Raw genomic sequence first — 17108 nt, 5'->3', positions numbered from 1 at the left:
GCCTTTGACTGTGTGGAACACAATAAACTGTGGAAAATTCTGAAAGAGATGGGAATACCAGACCACCTTGACCTACCTCTTGAGAAACCTGTATGCAGGTCAGGAAGCAACAGTTAGAACTGGACATGGAACAACAGACTGGTTCCAAACAGGAAAAGGAGTACCTCAAGGCTGCATATTGTCACCCTGCTTATGTAACTTATATGCAGAGTACATCATGAGAAACGCTGGGCTGGAAGAAGCACAAGCTGGAATCAAGCTTGCTGGGAGAAATATCAATAACCTCAGATATGCAGATGACACCACCGTTATGGCAGAAAGTGAAGAGGAACTAAAGAGCCTCTTGATGAAAGTGAAAGAGGAGAGAGAAAAAGTTGGCTTAAAGCTCAACATTCAGAAAACGAAGATCATGACATCTGATCCCATCACTTCACGGCAAATAGATGGGGAAACAGTGGAAACAGTGGCTGACTGTATTTTTTGGGCTCCAAAATCACTGCAGATGGTGACCGCAGCCATGAAATTAAAAGGTGCCTACTCCTTGGAAGAAAGTTGTGACCAACCTAGACAGCATATTAAAAAACAGAGATATTATTTTGTCAACAAAGGTCCATCTAGTTAAGGCTATGGTTTTTCCAGTGGTCATGTATGGATGTGAGAATTGAACTATAAAGTAAGCTGAGCACAGAAGAATTGATGCTTTTGAACTGTGGTGTTGGAGAAGACTCTTGAAAGTCCCTTGAACTGCAAGGAGATCCAACCAGTCCATCTTAAAGGAACTCAGTCCTGGGTGTTCATTGGAAGGACTGATGTTGAAGCTGAAACTCCAATATTTTGGCCACCTGATGCGAAGAGCTGACTCATTTGAAAAGACCCTGATGTTGGGAAAGATTGAAGGCAGGAGGAAAAGGGGATGACAGAGAATGAGATGGTTGGATGGCATCACTGACTCAATGGACATGAATTTGGGTAAACTCTGGGAGTTGGTGATGGACAGGGAGGCCTGGCGTGTTGTGGTTCATGGGGTCGCAAAGAGTTGGACACGACTGAGCGACTGAACTGAACTGAGGTGATTTAGATTTTATTCCCAAATCTGTATTAATTAGCTATGTGGGATTTTTTCCTACAGTTTCCTCAGCTATCAAATTACAGTCAAGGGATTGTTTCATGGTATAACTTTCAATTTTCAAATTCTGTGATTCAGTTCCACTAAGTCCTTCCCACTAGTTCTTACAGCTTTAAACTCAGCAGACTATACTAGGAAGGAAGTACTTTTAAATTCTAAAAGACTACTCTATCCACTGATATGAACTTGGTTAAATTCTACTATTTAATAGATTTGTACAGTGGAGTAGGAAATTCAGAGGTCTTTTCCTTACTTTCAGTTGGGAATGAAATTTGTGTGTTGAATATTCAGAAATAATAGAGACATTTTCTTTGTCTTCTCTTGACAACTTACTCCAGCTAATAACAACACTTTTTATCAGAAAATATGCTTAACCTGTTTAAAATTTATCTATGACAATGTCTGTTTGTTCTGCTTTAATTTAAAAAGAAAAAAATGGTACCTGATATAAAAGAATTTCATATTCATTCTTAATAAAAACCTGTTTGTTGAGACTATTAATTTTAAGGCACTGTCATAGACAATGTGGTAGTCTAAAACCAATCTGTGTTCTCAAAGTTTGCAATTTAATTTGGAAAAAAACAGCACATTAAGTAATGACACTCTATAGCATCTACAGCAAGTTTAACTGATTTGTTCTATAAGAGTTCATTGGAGGAAGATATCACTACAGGTTGGATAGCTAAAGGGGAAGGTCTGCCAATAGCAGGACTTAGGTGGGGAGAAAGAGATGCTCCATGACAGGCAACTTCAACCATTAAAGATGTCTTATTTCAATTCTACATGTTTTAGTATCCAAAACGATGCTAAGGATAAGAAGCAGTAAACTTATGGTTGGGAAGAGATACGCGTTTATTGTCTAAAAGGCCAGAGTTCTAAACTGAGGATCACCAGTAAATTCCGAATTACCAACTCCAGTTATTTGCTCAGGATTCTTTCAGTTGCAGTTATTTGAATGTTTTGATTCAACTGACCATTGTATATGTTCCAAACTTTCTTTGCTGTCTGGCTATTTAATATTTTTCCATCTCTTAGTCTTTTTTCTTTTAATGAATTTGATTTTTCTTCTAACCCACCAGAAGCCCTGGCATCAGCTTTCTACCAATTTCAATAAATACACTCTGAATCATAAATGTTTTAGCCCATGATGTTAAATACATCTGAATATATCTGCATGGCTCTCAAATCTTTCTCACCCTGACTTCCTGGGTTTCAATTCCTCATTTCCAAAGAATACATATATATATATATATATATAAAACTTTTATATGAAAATACTTGTCTAAAGACAAGGTCAAGTTCTTCTCAAAACTGGGTCTCTTTCTTGTTTATCTAGAAATAGTATTTTCCATGTTCTAAACATGCAGATGTGTAATCTTGAAGCCATTTTGATTCCATTACCCAGAAAATCTACTGGTTGTGAAGAAGTCAGGTTACGAATTTCACCACTGTCACTACCGGAGGACAGGCTTTTTTGTCGCTTCACACCTGAATAACTACAAGGATTTCCAGTTGGTCTCTCAAAGTCTAGTTTTTATTCACAGAAATCATGGTAGTTTAACATGCCCTGAACTCTTTTCTCTGTTGCTTTACATTCTCCATTTACTTTTAACTTACATGTCCAGGATCATTTCCCATGAATTGCCTCCTAAAACTCCCTGATTCAGCCAAATCTTCCTTCTCACTATCCTCTAAATAGATATTACAATTTGCTTCCTCTGGCCCACATGCTCCTGTCCTGCTAGAAAGGCCTTCCTCACTCCTTCATGACTATTAAAGATGAACTCAGTCCGAATTTCACCTTCTTCATGAAATCTTTTCTGAATATTCACCTCATAGAACCTCTCATATTTCTGTAATTTGAAATAATTATGATTCTTACTGTTTGTGGCATGTTTGTCACATATTCTCACTTCTCACTTATTCTTTTTTCCTTGTGCATTAGTCTCATCTTCCAAATTAAATAATAGTCACATCTAAGACTTCTGGCCTATCCTCAACCATATGTGCACACAAAAGTGAACAGATAGAAGACACTGAATGAATACTTATTAATTCATTTATTGACAATACATATGAACTTTAAGTAATAGTAAGTAGTATGGGAAAAAGGGAATCTTAAGGGTAGGTGAAGGAACATTCAAAATTCATTTTTAAATCTTCTGAACAGGAAGCATTTTTATTAACCTCACTTTAGACTTCAAATGAATAAAACAGCTAGTAAATTGTCATTCTGTGGAATAAATTTACTTTAGTGACACTTTAAACACCTATAAAGTTAATGAAATTAGAGTTTATTTATGCTTGAGGTTGAAATTTAACATTTGTCTTTAACAGGAAGATAAAGCCATTTTTGATCCCATGAGTTGGGACATTATAGAAAGTATCTAATTTATGGTATCTCTTTATTATTATGCTTTAATATGAAGCTATTTTGTCTAGTTTCTAGTTTACATGGTAATGGTACCACTGCAACACAGAATATTAAAACTAGAAATATTCTTAACAAGCAACCGATGTAACCTATTCATTTTTCAGATGTGGAAACCGAGAAGGGTAAGTGACCTGCCCAAGGTCACAGTCTAGTTATTGCCAGAGGTGTAGCTAGAAATTATGATTGTAGGTTCCTAATTCTATACCTGTTCCATAAGCCCGTATTGTACAGTTTCAGTTTTGTACCTCATATCGACATTATTCAAATGAAGGAAAATTTACAATCGTTTTAAAAAAATTATTATTTCTCTTATTTTTCATCTAAGAATGCAAATTAGTGCCTGGTAAGTTATTAATAAGAGCATTCTAAATAGAAGCACAGCATGAACCGTCTATTGTGATGTGTTTCAACATAAGGGAGATATGAATATCTTAATTATTTACATTTCTAAAGCTTCGTAAAACTGTGACTTTTTTTCCATTGGTGAGTTGAGTGGAAATAGCTATGTGATTTTTTTTTTCTTTATTTTTTTAGACGATAACCTTATCCTGGGCACTACGGTAATATTTGCCATGGTAGTATGAGGGATTGTTTGAAACACCAAAAATACTTAGCCTTATCTAGGAAAAAAGAGATAAACATAGTGAGTCAGCATAAATTTGCACTAGTGGCGTGAGAGGGTGTGAGAGGAGATGCTGTTCAGTTTTGGGGAAAGAACATGAAATGTCACAATTGTCCTGAAACTCTATTCTATAGCAGTAGCCGAACAAAACAAAGCACTACCTACTACCTTCCTGCGGCAATTTTTTAACTTCATCAAAAAGAAGAGAAATTTACAATTCTCTATAAAACTTTGCCTGGAAAATATTATTTAGGGGAACTAGAAGGTACCGAGAAATAAAATGGAGAAAGAATAAAAAGGAACTCAGACGATCAAGTTTTATGAGGAATGCTCACAGAATTTTGGTTTGCCTTTCTATAAAAACATTTTATAATCTAAACTACACCATCTCATTTGAATCTCAATGACTAATATTAGTGGTGACTGGAAGTGCTCAGTCATGTCCAACCCTTTATGACCCCAGGGACTGGGATATTTCCCCAGCACAAATACTGGAGCTGGTTGCTATTTCCTCCTCCAGGGGATCTTCCTGACCCAGGACTCGAACCCACATGTCTCCTGCATTACAGGCAGATTCTTTACTGATGAGCCTATTATAGTACAATTTTCAAATTATATTCAAGCAGTCTTTAAAAAAAAAAATTATTATCAAAAGTTTGCCTAACGAATGCTTTGAAAAGTTTTTTTTTTTAATCCAGTTCAGTTTTCTCAACTTTCACAGGCAAATTAAGGATTTAAGAATAAAAGATATATTTGCTGAATAAAATATCAAACTGGAGAATTCTGATTTGAAACAATCAAGAGCCTTGTAAAGTCTGACTTAATTGTTAAGTCATGGACATACAAACGGATGGGGCAGTGCTCCTGCTCCTGACTCACTGAGTCCTCATGGTCTAGGACAAGCATGACCTTGGCGTGGAAACTTCCTTACCTGTACCATTGTTAACTGTGGTCTGGATCGTGGCTTCCGGCCCCATAGTGTCATAGTCTTCCTTCATTTCTTCTGTGGGGGAAAATTATCTTTAGCATTTGAAAATTGTAGAAAAGCTTACTATACTAAGCATGCCAACCACAGGAACAAGGAAGATTCTTTTCAAGGAAACAGAGAAAAGGCTTGTTGTAAACCTCTAAACAATAGCTTTGTTCAGGCAATTGAATGAATCCAATAGTGCTAGCTGCACAAGAACTTATTTACTTTAAGCATTACTGCAAGCTGTGAAAAACAGAGGTGCTTATTTGGGGCAAACGAAGGGCTTTTCTTCTGGTGGCAGTTCTAGTGACAAACAGGGGGAAAGATATTATTTTTTCAATAAGAGTCGAAAGCAACTAAGTATTTGCACTGACAAAAAGGCACGCTGGCTGCTATAGCTCTGGTAATGCTGGATGGCCAGAGGCAAGTCAGAATTTTTTATTTTATTTTCATGTTTTTTTCCTCTCCTTGAAGTAGCTATGATGGTGCTAATCTATGCAAGCAAAACTTAAAAAAAACCTAATTCTACATACCAGAGCTTTAAATGCCCAGTTTATAAAAAAGCGTGCCAGAGGTACTGAAAACACCTGTTTCACTGTTTTATATAAACTTCTAAAACATATTTTCTTTAGTCCTTTCCTTACCACTCCGTAAATAGCTTTATTACTTACCATTTATTCCCCAGTAGGGAATCATAGTCATTTTTGAGGAAAAACATATAGGTATAAGAACAGCTCAATGTTCTGATGAAAATATGTTACACTGAAGTTGAAGATTTATAAATGATAGGTCATTTTCTAAAATTGTAATATCTTTAATTGGAAGAGTCTAGAAAGTAGAACTCTCGAATTTTCTGTTATCAAACTAAAGAATATGTGAGGGCAGAGGAGGACAGCTAACAGTTAAAAATCCTGCAAGTAAGTAAATTTAACATGGAATTTTAAAAATTGTAATTTTACAATAACAATACTAATGAGAATCAAACACGATCCAGGATAAATATTTCTCTGTGATAATCATTTTGTTTCAAACAAGAGAAACTTTATAAATAGGACTCTGTGAATTCCCAAATTTATCCTGACCATTTTTGCTTATCACATTTCAGTCATAATTATTTGGTAGAAAAACAGATTCTAGCAAATGTTACAGCAAAATTAAAATATATGTTTTACAAGTAGTATCCTGCAGCATATCTGTTCACGGGATCAGAACTGAAAAATCATGAGCCTCTTAAGGTAAAATACACATATATAAATTAGGCTAATATAATGCCCCTGGGCATAATACTGGTCAGATAATTTGAATGATATTTGTTTAAATTCTATGACCACTTTAAATCAGTCTTGGCCCTGGACTTCTTTCTTATTTAAGAAACATTTTCACAGGGACATTTTGCATAAAACATTTAGGCGTTCAATATACAGCAATATTGTATTGTCAATTGTCATAATTGATTGGTTGAAAGGCTCCTTCATCTGATATTTTTATTAGTCTCTGCAAGGAATTAAATTAAGGTATTTCTGAGAAGTTCAGTACTAGATATAAATATAACTTTTGTGTCTTTCTTCCTTGATCCTCTCATGTGATTTCTGGTAGCCAAGAGTCAGAAGAATCATAAGTTTTCCATCTGAGAGATCAAGTCACTAAGGGGAAAACAGTTAACAGCATTTTTTTTTTTTTTGCATAATAGTGGTAATGTTCAAGATTTCTGCTGCACTTCCTTCCTCATTGTCATTTTCTTATGAAAAAGTAAAGAGAAGTTACAGGGGGTGGTTGCTTCCCAAATGATTAAATGTTGCATATTCACATGTGTAGTTGGCACTTAGTGTGTCCTGCGTTCTGTAGTAATACTTTAGCTACAACCCTCTTTTACCAAAGATTGTGCAACTGAGATGGTGTCATTTTTACCCAGAATGTACTCTGCTTCAATTTACTGAGCATCAAGCTTTTTGTTTTTTGAACATCAAGCTCAATTTATTAAAATGAAACACTAAGCCCTTTCAAGTATGTATTTGAAATGCTATTTATATGCCTATTTAATTAAGCTTCACAGGAATCCATATTCAGAAGGACATCATCATGTAGGTTAGGAGTATCCCCTCTGAATAAAAGGCATCCGTGGCTGTCTTTCTGCCTCACGCCTAACCTTAAACATTTTCCAAGACATCTATTACTCAGCATACTGCATCTAAAACCACATAGTACATTTGTTTTTAAAGCACTTGTAAAAGTTTGCATCTTCTAGTCACCCTTGGGATGAAGGTTTGTGAAAATAAAGAGCACTTTCTGCCACAAGATGAAGAATCCTTGAATAAGCAGAGAGAGGCCAGATGCAGGTGATTTATTTAAGTCTGTGTCAATGATAATGATGTCATGGTTTCCAGCACGCTGTGTCCACCCCATTGTGGGACGAAAGAATGTCAAGGACAATTCTAAACACAAAACTTTGATTGTGCTGGAACCGGAAAGGCACAGTAAGAACTCCACTGCGTTCTTCAGTGGAAAACCTGCATCCTGCAGACAAACGACAGAAAGCAGGGGAGAGAGAGCACAGGAGAGGGGGCTTATCTCAGAGTCAAGCTATGTGCTGAGGTATGGTGGTAGACAGGCAGGCACCAGGGATAAAACACTACTAAATAAAACAGCACCCGAATTAGAGTTATTGTCTATATTGTGTGTTTTGAACAATAAATAAGAAAAATATTTTATCAGAAGAAAAATGTGTTATCTAAGAGGCAGGATAAACAATGAGTAGCTTTTTAAGACCAATTTCTTTTCATTAGACATCAAGGCACCACATCAGAGCACTTTTGGAACAATAAAAAAAAAAGAACAATAAATCATTACTAATCATTAGAACCAGACAGGTAATAGCCGGGTAACTTTCTTGGTCCAAGTAGCCAAATGAGATTAGGGATTTACATTTTATTTAATTATTGTGACTCCAGAATGCTAGTTTATTTACCATAAAGGTAAGAGCAAAGAACAGCCTGTTCATTTGTATCACAGGCACCATTAACTACAGGTGATAATAGAGTCTCTAATGCATTCATATGGATGATTGTATATTAAAACATTCAGAATTATGATCCATGACCAACACAAAAAGCTGCCATGATCACAGACCACTACAGCTTGACATGACTGTTTTGGCTGTTTTTCAATTATTGATCTTAATTTTTTGAAATTAAACTTTTTTTCCCAGAAGTTTGGAGCTGTCCATTTGTTATATCGTTATTAATTATTCCTTTAAGGGTGGAAATTCTAGTAATTGGTCCTTACCCTTGATTTCTAGATATTAAAATTTAAAGCATCAGAACATTCATTCTTATAGCTCTGCATATCTAGTTCATTAACAAATATGAATAGCTAACACCAGCTCATTTAAATAGTATGTCTTACATGAGTTCTCGCCACACTCTGTTTCTGTCACACTGCTCCCAAGAATCATTGGCTCTTATTATACATGTAAATGGCTATCATAAAAATAAAAATTTCATTTAAGATTGTTAATGACTTCTGCAGCAGTCAGACTTCCTTTAATGATCATCCTCGGCCCCTAATTAAACGTATTTATCTTTCAAGCATCTTTGGCTGAGTTCTCCCTCATAGTTGAAAATCTAAAACCTTAAGTCTTAATGGATAGAACGATAAATGTTTATGTGTGGGATTGCTGATACTCAAGAAACCTTCACCGAAAGCAAAATTGGAAACAGAAAGAGTACAAAACTTGGCACAGTATGTTAAGGAAAACGAAAAACAAATACACTGCACTCAAACTGCCATCGGTCTTTTTTTTCTCCTTTTCTTCACATTTAATTTTCTTTATAGTGGAAGTGCTTTTATTATCTCCCTTCTAGTATACCAAACAATTACTCTGCCTACGTTCGACGTTTTATAGTCTGTGACATCACAATAGCATATAGGTAGACTCCTGTGCTTACTTATTGCCTTCCCACCCACTTCACCTATTTATAAAAATGCTATTGTTATGTATAGCATAAGGAAAAAAACAAAGTGGGGTAAATCATGATAGCTCTCATTGGGTCTTGGAACAGAGATTAAGGAGACACCAAGGTTTGAATTAGACGGGTTATTAAAATTTTTTTTAACAGGCCACCTTAGCAAGTAGAGATGAGCAGAAGGAGTTTAGGGGGATATGACTAATGATTAATTCTCTTTTATTTTGTTAATCATTTCACACCTTGGTGATGTTTCATGAGTGAATTTTAGACCATGACATTTCCATTCTCACCGTGGCATCTGAAGTTTTAGTTTGAACATAATTTACCTTATTTTTAATATAGCTGGCCTTGGACCATTTCTACTTCCCCAGAGATTCCCACCAAACAGCAAGAATCATTATCGAGTACTTAGCTGTTAAATAATAAGAAAGCTACCTGACCAGGTAGAAGTGTGAAATCACATTCACACTTAATAAAAGGGAATGATTAGATGGTTGAATTACAATAGGAGGTGTCAGACAGACACTGAAACTACATTAAACTGACATTATTTGGTTTGTATCACTACACAAAACTTTCAAATACATGTCAGTTGTGACTTCTTAGGTTTGCTTCCATTTTCCATCTTGAGAGGGCACATCTTGATCATGTTGTATAAATTGGCACATTGTACATGTGGCGCAAATCCTTCATGTTGTGTGTTTAAAACGTAGTTCATATTCAACTTGCATCCAAATGGAAACATAATCCCTTCCTAAGATGTCAGTGCTGTAATGTGATAACACAACTATCATTTCATAATCTGTCGCCAGCTTTGGTATCTCTATTCTGCGAGGGCTCTGGGAAGAAATATTTTAATGATTTGGTTGTGGAGGTTCCACGAGGTAGGACAATTTGAGATGGCATAGAAAAAGGCCAAGTGTTTTTAGACACTCACCTGGCCCATCTACAGAGGCTTGTAGAATGTCGCTGTTGTGCCAGGCATGTTCCACTCCACCCTCTCTTATCTCATCTTCCTCTTCCTCTCTTGGCAACAGAGCTTGGCTCACGTGTGGGGAGGACTCATGGTTGGGCACGCTAGCTGGACTTCTCTCCTGGTCCAGAGGGTTAGCAATCCCGTCCTCCTCAGCAATCTGAGGCTTGTCCTCTTCATCAGTTTCAGAACCCGTGTCCACTACATTGTCATAGTTCACCACTGAAGAGAAAGCACAGACACACACTCTCTAAACACTCTGTTGAAAAATATCAGTTGCCCCTTAATTGTTTAGTTAAATAGAAAATAATGAATATGTTCAAAACTTAATTACTCAACCACATCAGGAAAATAAAATGAATGTTTTTCGTGTTTTAGCATTTGAATTCGTATTCAGCTCTAGCTGGGTACTCTTTCTGACTTCCAACAATTTTTTGCTAAAAAGATGGGAAAATTTGAAAAGCCACAGAAACACATATACTCAAAAATATGCCTATATACACAGAGACATACTGCCATATGCCCTTTTGACAGTCTACACAAACTTATAAAATAGATCTGCAACTGACAATTTTATTAGTTTAGTGACATGGAGTGTTTACTATAAAACATACTATAAATACGATGTGACTTCACTATATTAGCTGTGGTTTTATTCCTAGAAACAGTAGACACACACACACACACAAAATGTCCATCTATTTACTCAAATACATGAATACATACACAAACCTGTTCAATCTGAAAGGTTCACTGTTGCTTCTACATCAACCGTCATGTGCTAAGGCCATTTATATCCCAATCTTTTAAGCAGAAAATGAGGAAAAGCCATATCTTCTGGGCCATTAATACTACTATTGAGATGTCTTCATAGTGCCGTAATTACAGAAGATTTCAAAGTGACACAGGCAAGACCAACACAAATGTTAAAATAACTCACGAGAACCGGCGGACTGCTTTTGCAGCCCTCAGCTCCAGCAATGCTCAGTAGCTTTTCTTAAAATAGACAGCCTGTAAATAAGGTCTGTGAACTCAATTGAAGGTGGCTGTTTCTGAATTAGTCAGCCCTCACAGGCTCTCGGCCTACATGCTAGTACATAAATTGTCCACTTTACCACCAGACAAGAAAGATTAGAGTAATAAACACGGGGCATTAGCTCAGCTAGAGAAACACACCAGCCGTTACGCACACACAGGATTGCCAAGAACTGTTAACCCAAACTCTCCAGAAACACACACAAAAAAACAAGTTAGAACCATGACATCATGGGAACAAGAGGGAGAGAGAAAGAAAGAAAGGGAAAAAAAGGAGCCCATGGAAAAAAAAAAGCGCAAACAATTTTCAGGTTCATTTTGATTTCTCTGCGCCTAATAAAGCAATCCTCCGCTAAGTTATCAACTGAGCTATCTCAAGTGGTTCTTGCCAGCTATCGGATTATACAAAAGTGGCAGAAAAGAAGGAAAAAAAATGAAAAGGATTGTGTGTCAGGTTCATAATGCTTTTGGAGAATTCTGGAAACATGTCTAGTTACAAATTTTAGTCAGTCATATCTGTTTGCTTTGACAGGTTCCCAGGGAGTAAAAAAGGAACAAAAAGAGAGAGATTTTTTTTGTCATGTGAGGCTGGGGACAAAAAGATTACACCGTGCATATCTGCTCATAATATGATCTTTGTATAATCCGCGGGTCTGCACTTGCCTTCGGAACAACTGCACAACAGGTGCAAATTAAAATGAAAACGGCAGCGGAGCCGGGCAAACAGAATCTGCTGACCTGGTTTGAATACCAATTGACGGGGGAAACAAAACCTTTTCAAGAGGTGTGACCACAAGGGCTTAGGCAAGTTCAGGCTGGGTAATGCCCTCAGATCTACAAAAAGAGAGATATTCTAACATCTCTGCTCTAGCTGTGTGGTCCAGATATACCTTAGTACAATCAATAATGTGCTTTTTTTTTTTTCCTGGTGACTGAGATTTAACCATTTCTTAGCAACAAGCAGAAGATTCTTTACAAATGTTCTGAACGCTGAGTTCGGGTGGGGGTTGGGGGGGGTGGTGAGAGTGGTGGGGGTTACAACAAAAGCTCCGGAGGCCTGGGAAGCTTTCAACCCACCTCCTAAAAACTGATCTCTGGGCACGGGAGGAATAAAGAAAGGTCCAGAAGGAGTGAATAAAATTATCTAAGGCTGGACAGGCATTAAAAGGCCTTTATCCTGGAAAAAAACCCATGCCTTTTAAGGTCTTTTTCTGCATGGACCACAATATCCCATGTGACACGTGAGTGTTCCTGCAGCAATACAATTGAAATATTTTCTTGTGAAAAAAAAAAAAAGAAGAGAGATAAATGATTTATGAACAGCCCTTGAGGAGTCCCAAATATCAGAACAATCTAAACAAGCAATGAAGTCATGTCTCACCATATAGGGTCAGGAGTACAGCATCCATCACCTTCACAGGGCAACAATACTTCACAACCTTTAGGGTTCTCGCTCGCAAATAGTAGTAAATACTTTTAAACTAAATAAATAACTGCTGTCAAGCTCACTTACAGAAGCAGTAGGCCATCTTTTCCAGAGTGTGTTAACGAGGGTATCCATTCTCAGTGGATGGCTTCCCAGAACCATTATGTTGGTATCCTACTCCTACTTTTAAAAAATCCAGGTAAAACAATTCATAACAAAGTTTTTCTATCTGAACTCAGGGTAGGTCATTTCATTCTGTTCTTTCTGGCTGACCCTCTGACAGTGAAAATTAAATCTGTTACTATGGACAGGATACTTTCTTGCTGCCCCCCTCATCCATCACCTCCCTCCACCATCGAGTGCCCCCACCCCACACTGCCACTTCTAAATCCCCAGGATTTTCCTTTAAATTTTTCTTTTAGGTCCAGTCAGTGGATCTGCCAAGTGTAAGCACTGGGGACATTTTCACCACAAATTATTCCTACTACAGAATGGCCAATAGATGATGGGTTTACCTCCATTTGTATTAGGAAGTAAAATAAACTCATTTTCCCATTTTTTCCAGTTTTCATTTTTTGCCCACCATCATCCCCATTGGCATAAGGACCTTAATAATGTAGCTTTGTCTCTGCAAACAAGAGATTTCATTTTGTTTAATAACCAACATTTACTGATTTCAAATGAGAGTCATTGGGCAGAATATATTAGTCTGGTATTGATTTTTAAACTTAGGAAACATATTTTTTATTCAACATTCAAAAGCATAGAGCCACCTACATAGTGTAACAAAGTTCTAGTTAGTCCTTACTTTAGGCCAAATAAACCACCCTTTGCACAAGTCTCAGCAAAATTTTATACATGTATTAGAGCTACATGGCTGGCAGAAAAACAGACAGTTACTTCAAAACCACAAAGAAGTGGGAGCCCAAAGAATTCCTTTCTGCAATTCAATAAACAAGAGGAAAGATGTACTGTTTGCTGGCTCAAAATAGACACTAATTTTACATCTGTCTCTGAGGCACAGCAAAAAGCCAACTAAAGAGCAGTAATAAATGTCCAAAAACAGCATCAGTATCCAAAACTCTCCTAGTAATCTTCAGAGGAATTAATTACAATTCTGTGTAACAGTTGCATTGGCAAAATGCACCCATAATTATACACAGGTACTGTACTGTATTACAGGGAAATTTGCCATGTGATACTATGTTTACATGATAATTGATGGATAAGATAAAACTATTTGCATATGAAGTGCATATGAATTATTGGCATGGCTCCCCATTTTATGTGGAATCATATTAAAGTTTCATTTTCTCTAAAACTGTATGTGTAATATGGGGTTACCAAAGGGTATAAAGCTGATACTTAAATTTGCTTTATAGCAAATGGGCCTGGAAAGATATATCTGAATGTGCATTACTAAAAACCTGTATTTAAAAGGCTTCATAGTTTATTTATAATAAGCATTCTTTTCACCTCACCAGATTGCATTAAATCCTCTCTATTCTTCCTCCTAAGTAAACAATACTCTAAATTTTATCACCAGACCAATTAATTTTACAAATGATATGCAAAACAAATAATGATTTCCCTTTATTGTCTGTTCATACAACTTTTTTCAGATTTTTGTATTCTAGTGACATGCAACAGAATAGTAGCAAAACTTGACATTTTTATAATGTCCATACCTGACGGAAAATTTCAGCATTTGCAAAAATGGCCTATCATAGCATTTAAACATTGCTGATAATTAGCTTGACATTTGAAATACCAGAACTGTTGTTTTGAAGATGCCCTATACAATGTTACCTAACTAACCCCTTTTCATACTTATATGCTTTCTCTACATTATTCTGTCAGTTATAGTACAAATAAGATATCAGTTGCTAATGTATTAACATGTCAAAGAACTGATATGAAGGGGCAATACTTCATCTTCACCAGAAGCAGACATTTCATTGACAGAAAGGAAAATTACATATGCAGATTATAGAAAGTTAATTGTTAATAAGGCAGTCAATAATGATTTTCTATAACTCCACTCAAGCTAAGTGTGCCAATAAGTCTTCTGATGCCGTCATCAAATATTTATATAATACCTGCAAAGTGTTGAGTCCAGAGGACACAGGGATGCGCTATTCTTACCTCAGGAAGCTTCCTGTCTGTTGGGTGGCCAAATACTTTGTTTGGGTCTTCCACAAGATGTTACTGAAATATCCAAATGAACTTTTTGGCCAACCCAATATTTGGAGACATAGCACTATAGAACTGTAGTGCTAAAAGGACAGTTGAGGTCAACCCTGGACAAAGGAAGTTTTACAGGTACAATGAGGGCAGATGACTCATCCAAGAGCACAGTTCCAGGCACGCTACAGCCATGTGGAAATATACATAATAATACACACTGTCCAAGAAGAATGCAATCTAAATTTAAACTCCGCACAATCATAGTAAAGGAATAGAAATCCCTGGGACTTTGGGTGGTTTTATGCCCCCAAATGAAAATCGTCACTTAATTTTAAATTGCTTTGATGATTGTTACTTTCATGGATCCCTTTAATTTGAGTTATAGAAGCATACCAATTTGATCAATTACCAGAATCTAACAATACACCCATGTTTCCCACAATACTTTGAAAACAATAGAAATAAAGTGGCAGTTCCCAGAATTACGAGCTTGAAGATCTGTCTTCTTGTCCCAATCCCAACATATAACCAGCTGTGTGGCCTTGGCCTACCATCCAAGGAAACTTGGTATAAATGGGAAAAAACAACGATAAGGGGCTCCCTGTCTGTGAGGCTGCCACAAGAAGCCTATAAAATTGCTTGTGTGATTGCAGTTTGTGGAGCATAAAACACTGATAACTGCCAAAATAATAAAGATGGGACCATGGCTCCAGTGTCTTGTCTGAGCTGAGCTATGTGGTAGCTCTAAATGACACATGAAGATCTGAATGTGTGCCAGTTGCAGTTCTGGTGTTGGTCCTTCACTTTAAGATTGATTTGCAGGGGCTTCCCTCGTGGTCCAGTGGTTAAGACTCTACCAACGCATGGAGCATGGGTTCAATCCCTGGTTAGGGAATAAACATCCTGTATGCCACACGGTGTGGCAAAAAAAAAAAATTTATTTTTAAAAATTGATTTGCAAAAGTATCAAGTAAGAGGTCCATGATAGGAGAGCGTATGCTTCATACTTGAGCTAATACATGACACAGACATACAACCTCATTTTAGAAATGTTTCTTCTGGTAATACGGCTTAAACTTTAAAAGAAGTCCTTTGGAATTTTCTGAGTCATCTGGTTTCCTAAATCTCTTAGATGTTTGGAGAACATTTCTATTTGAGCCACTGGGTTATGGTTTAGTTGCTTTCTTAGAATGTCTTTATGTGTGGTAAGTGTTGGGGGGATGTTCTAAGACTTTTCACCTGAACACTGACTTACTCCTTCCTTTCCCCCCCAAAATTTGATTTCCAGGTACTATGCTATTAAAAACAGATTGCAGCTCTTCAAGGATTTTTATCCAGCAACTTGTTTTTCCAGGGAAGATTTATCCTTGATACCCCTTCTTTATCACAGCTCACTTGTCTCCTCTGCACTTGGATGGATAAAGATCACAGGACTCAATCAAGGTTCAAGTTCTCATTTAATAAGCAGGGTGGGTGGCGGGGATCTCATGACAGACACAACAAGGCAAAGCAAATTCAAACAGAGATTTCTTTTTTCTTCTGAATTTGGATATGTGTCACTGAAATGCATGAGCCTTAATTTCACTATTTAAAAATGGGAATAACTTTATCACTTGGGGATGCAAGATTAAGTAATGCTGGAAGAAGGGACCATGCCAGTTTGAAATATTCCCATGGAATGTGCTCTCCAGTACAAAACACTGATATAAAGGAACTACTAGGAACATACTAGAGTCAGCCTTTATACAAACTAGCTTGGTCACTTTCATTTTTTATCCCAGGAACATTCAAAGGCATTAAATCTGCATTATAAATTAATGAGTTGTAAAATGTCAGCTGATAAAACAAAAGCAGTTTTGAATATAGGGATAGAAATGTTTCCATTTCAGATTAGCTATGTAAAAAATATGCATATTAAGTGAAATGAGAGAGGAAATTCTGCAGTGCAGTGGCCCCAATGGGAAGGGCAAGTTCTGAGACTCCACCAACTTCCTATTATAGGATCATCTTGGGATGACTGTAACCACTCATCCCCTCTAGAAATGCTAGCAGATTCTCTGTACCTGAAAGCACTTTGCAGTTTTATGTTAGAGATTTTTTAAAAAAGGTTAAAATTTCCAGAAATTTGCTGGGGCTCCACATAAGTTCCCACATGCAGGTAATAACATGTCAGTTATATAATTTTCCTCTCCAAATCTCTTCCTTATAAAGGAAGTATAAAGGTAATGGCAAATAAAAATAAAAGGATCCTCCCTTCCCCAGACCATCATAAAAACAGTATTGGTCAGAGAATTTGCACAGTAAATTGTTATCTTTCAAGAAGACACCATATTCCTAGGTCACAATGTTCTAAGTGAAATTTATGCTTAC

At 36.7% G+C, this 17108-nt stretch overlaps 1 protein-coding gene across 1 annotated transcript in view; it reads right to left on the bottom strand.

Annotated features, from left to right (window-relative positions):
* ZEB2 (zinc finger E-box binding homeobox 2) overlaps positions 1-17108 on the bottom strand; it is a 129919-nt gene that overhangs the window by 32710 nt on the left and 80101 nt on the right. Inside the window, exons 3-4 of the mRNA XM_052654210.1 lie at positions 10055-10312; positions 5114-5185 (exon numbers count right to left, since the gene is read on the bottom strand). Of these exons, the coding sequence (XP_052510170.1) occupies positions 5114-5185; positions 10055-10312 (330 nt within the window). The remainder of the gene's footprint in view (positions 1-5113; positions 5186-10054; positions 10313-17108) is intronic.

This window comes from Budorcas taxicolor, chromosome 2 (genome assembly GCF_023091745.1).
Source record: "Budorcas taxicolor isolate Tak-1 chromosome 2, Takin1.1, whole genome shotgun sequence".
NCBI lineage: Eukaryota > Metazoa > Chordata > Mammalia > Artiodactyla > Bovidae > Budorcas > Budorcas taxicolor.
The sequence above is the reverse complement of the archived record's forward strand: the minus strand, read 5'-3'. Positions and strand labels throughout refer to the sequence as shown.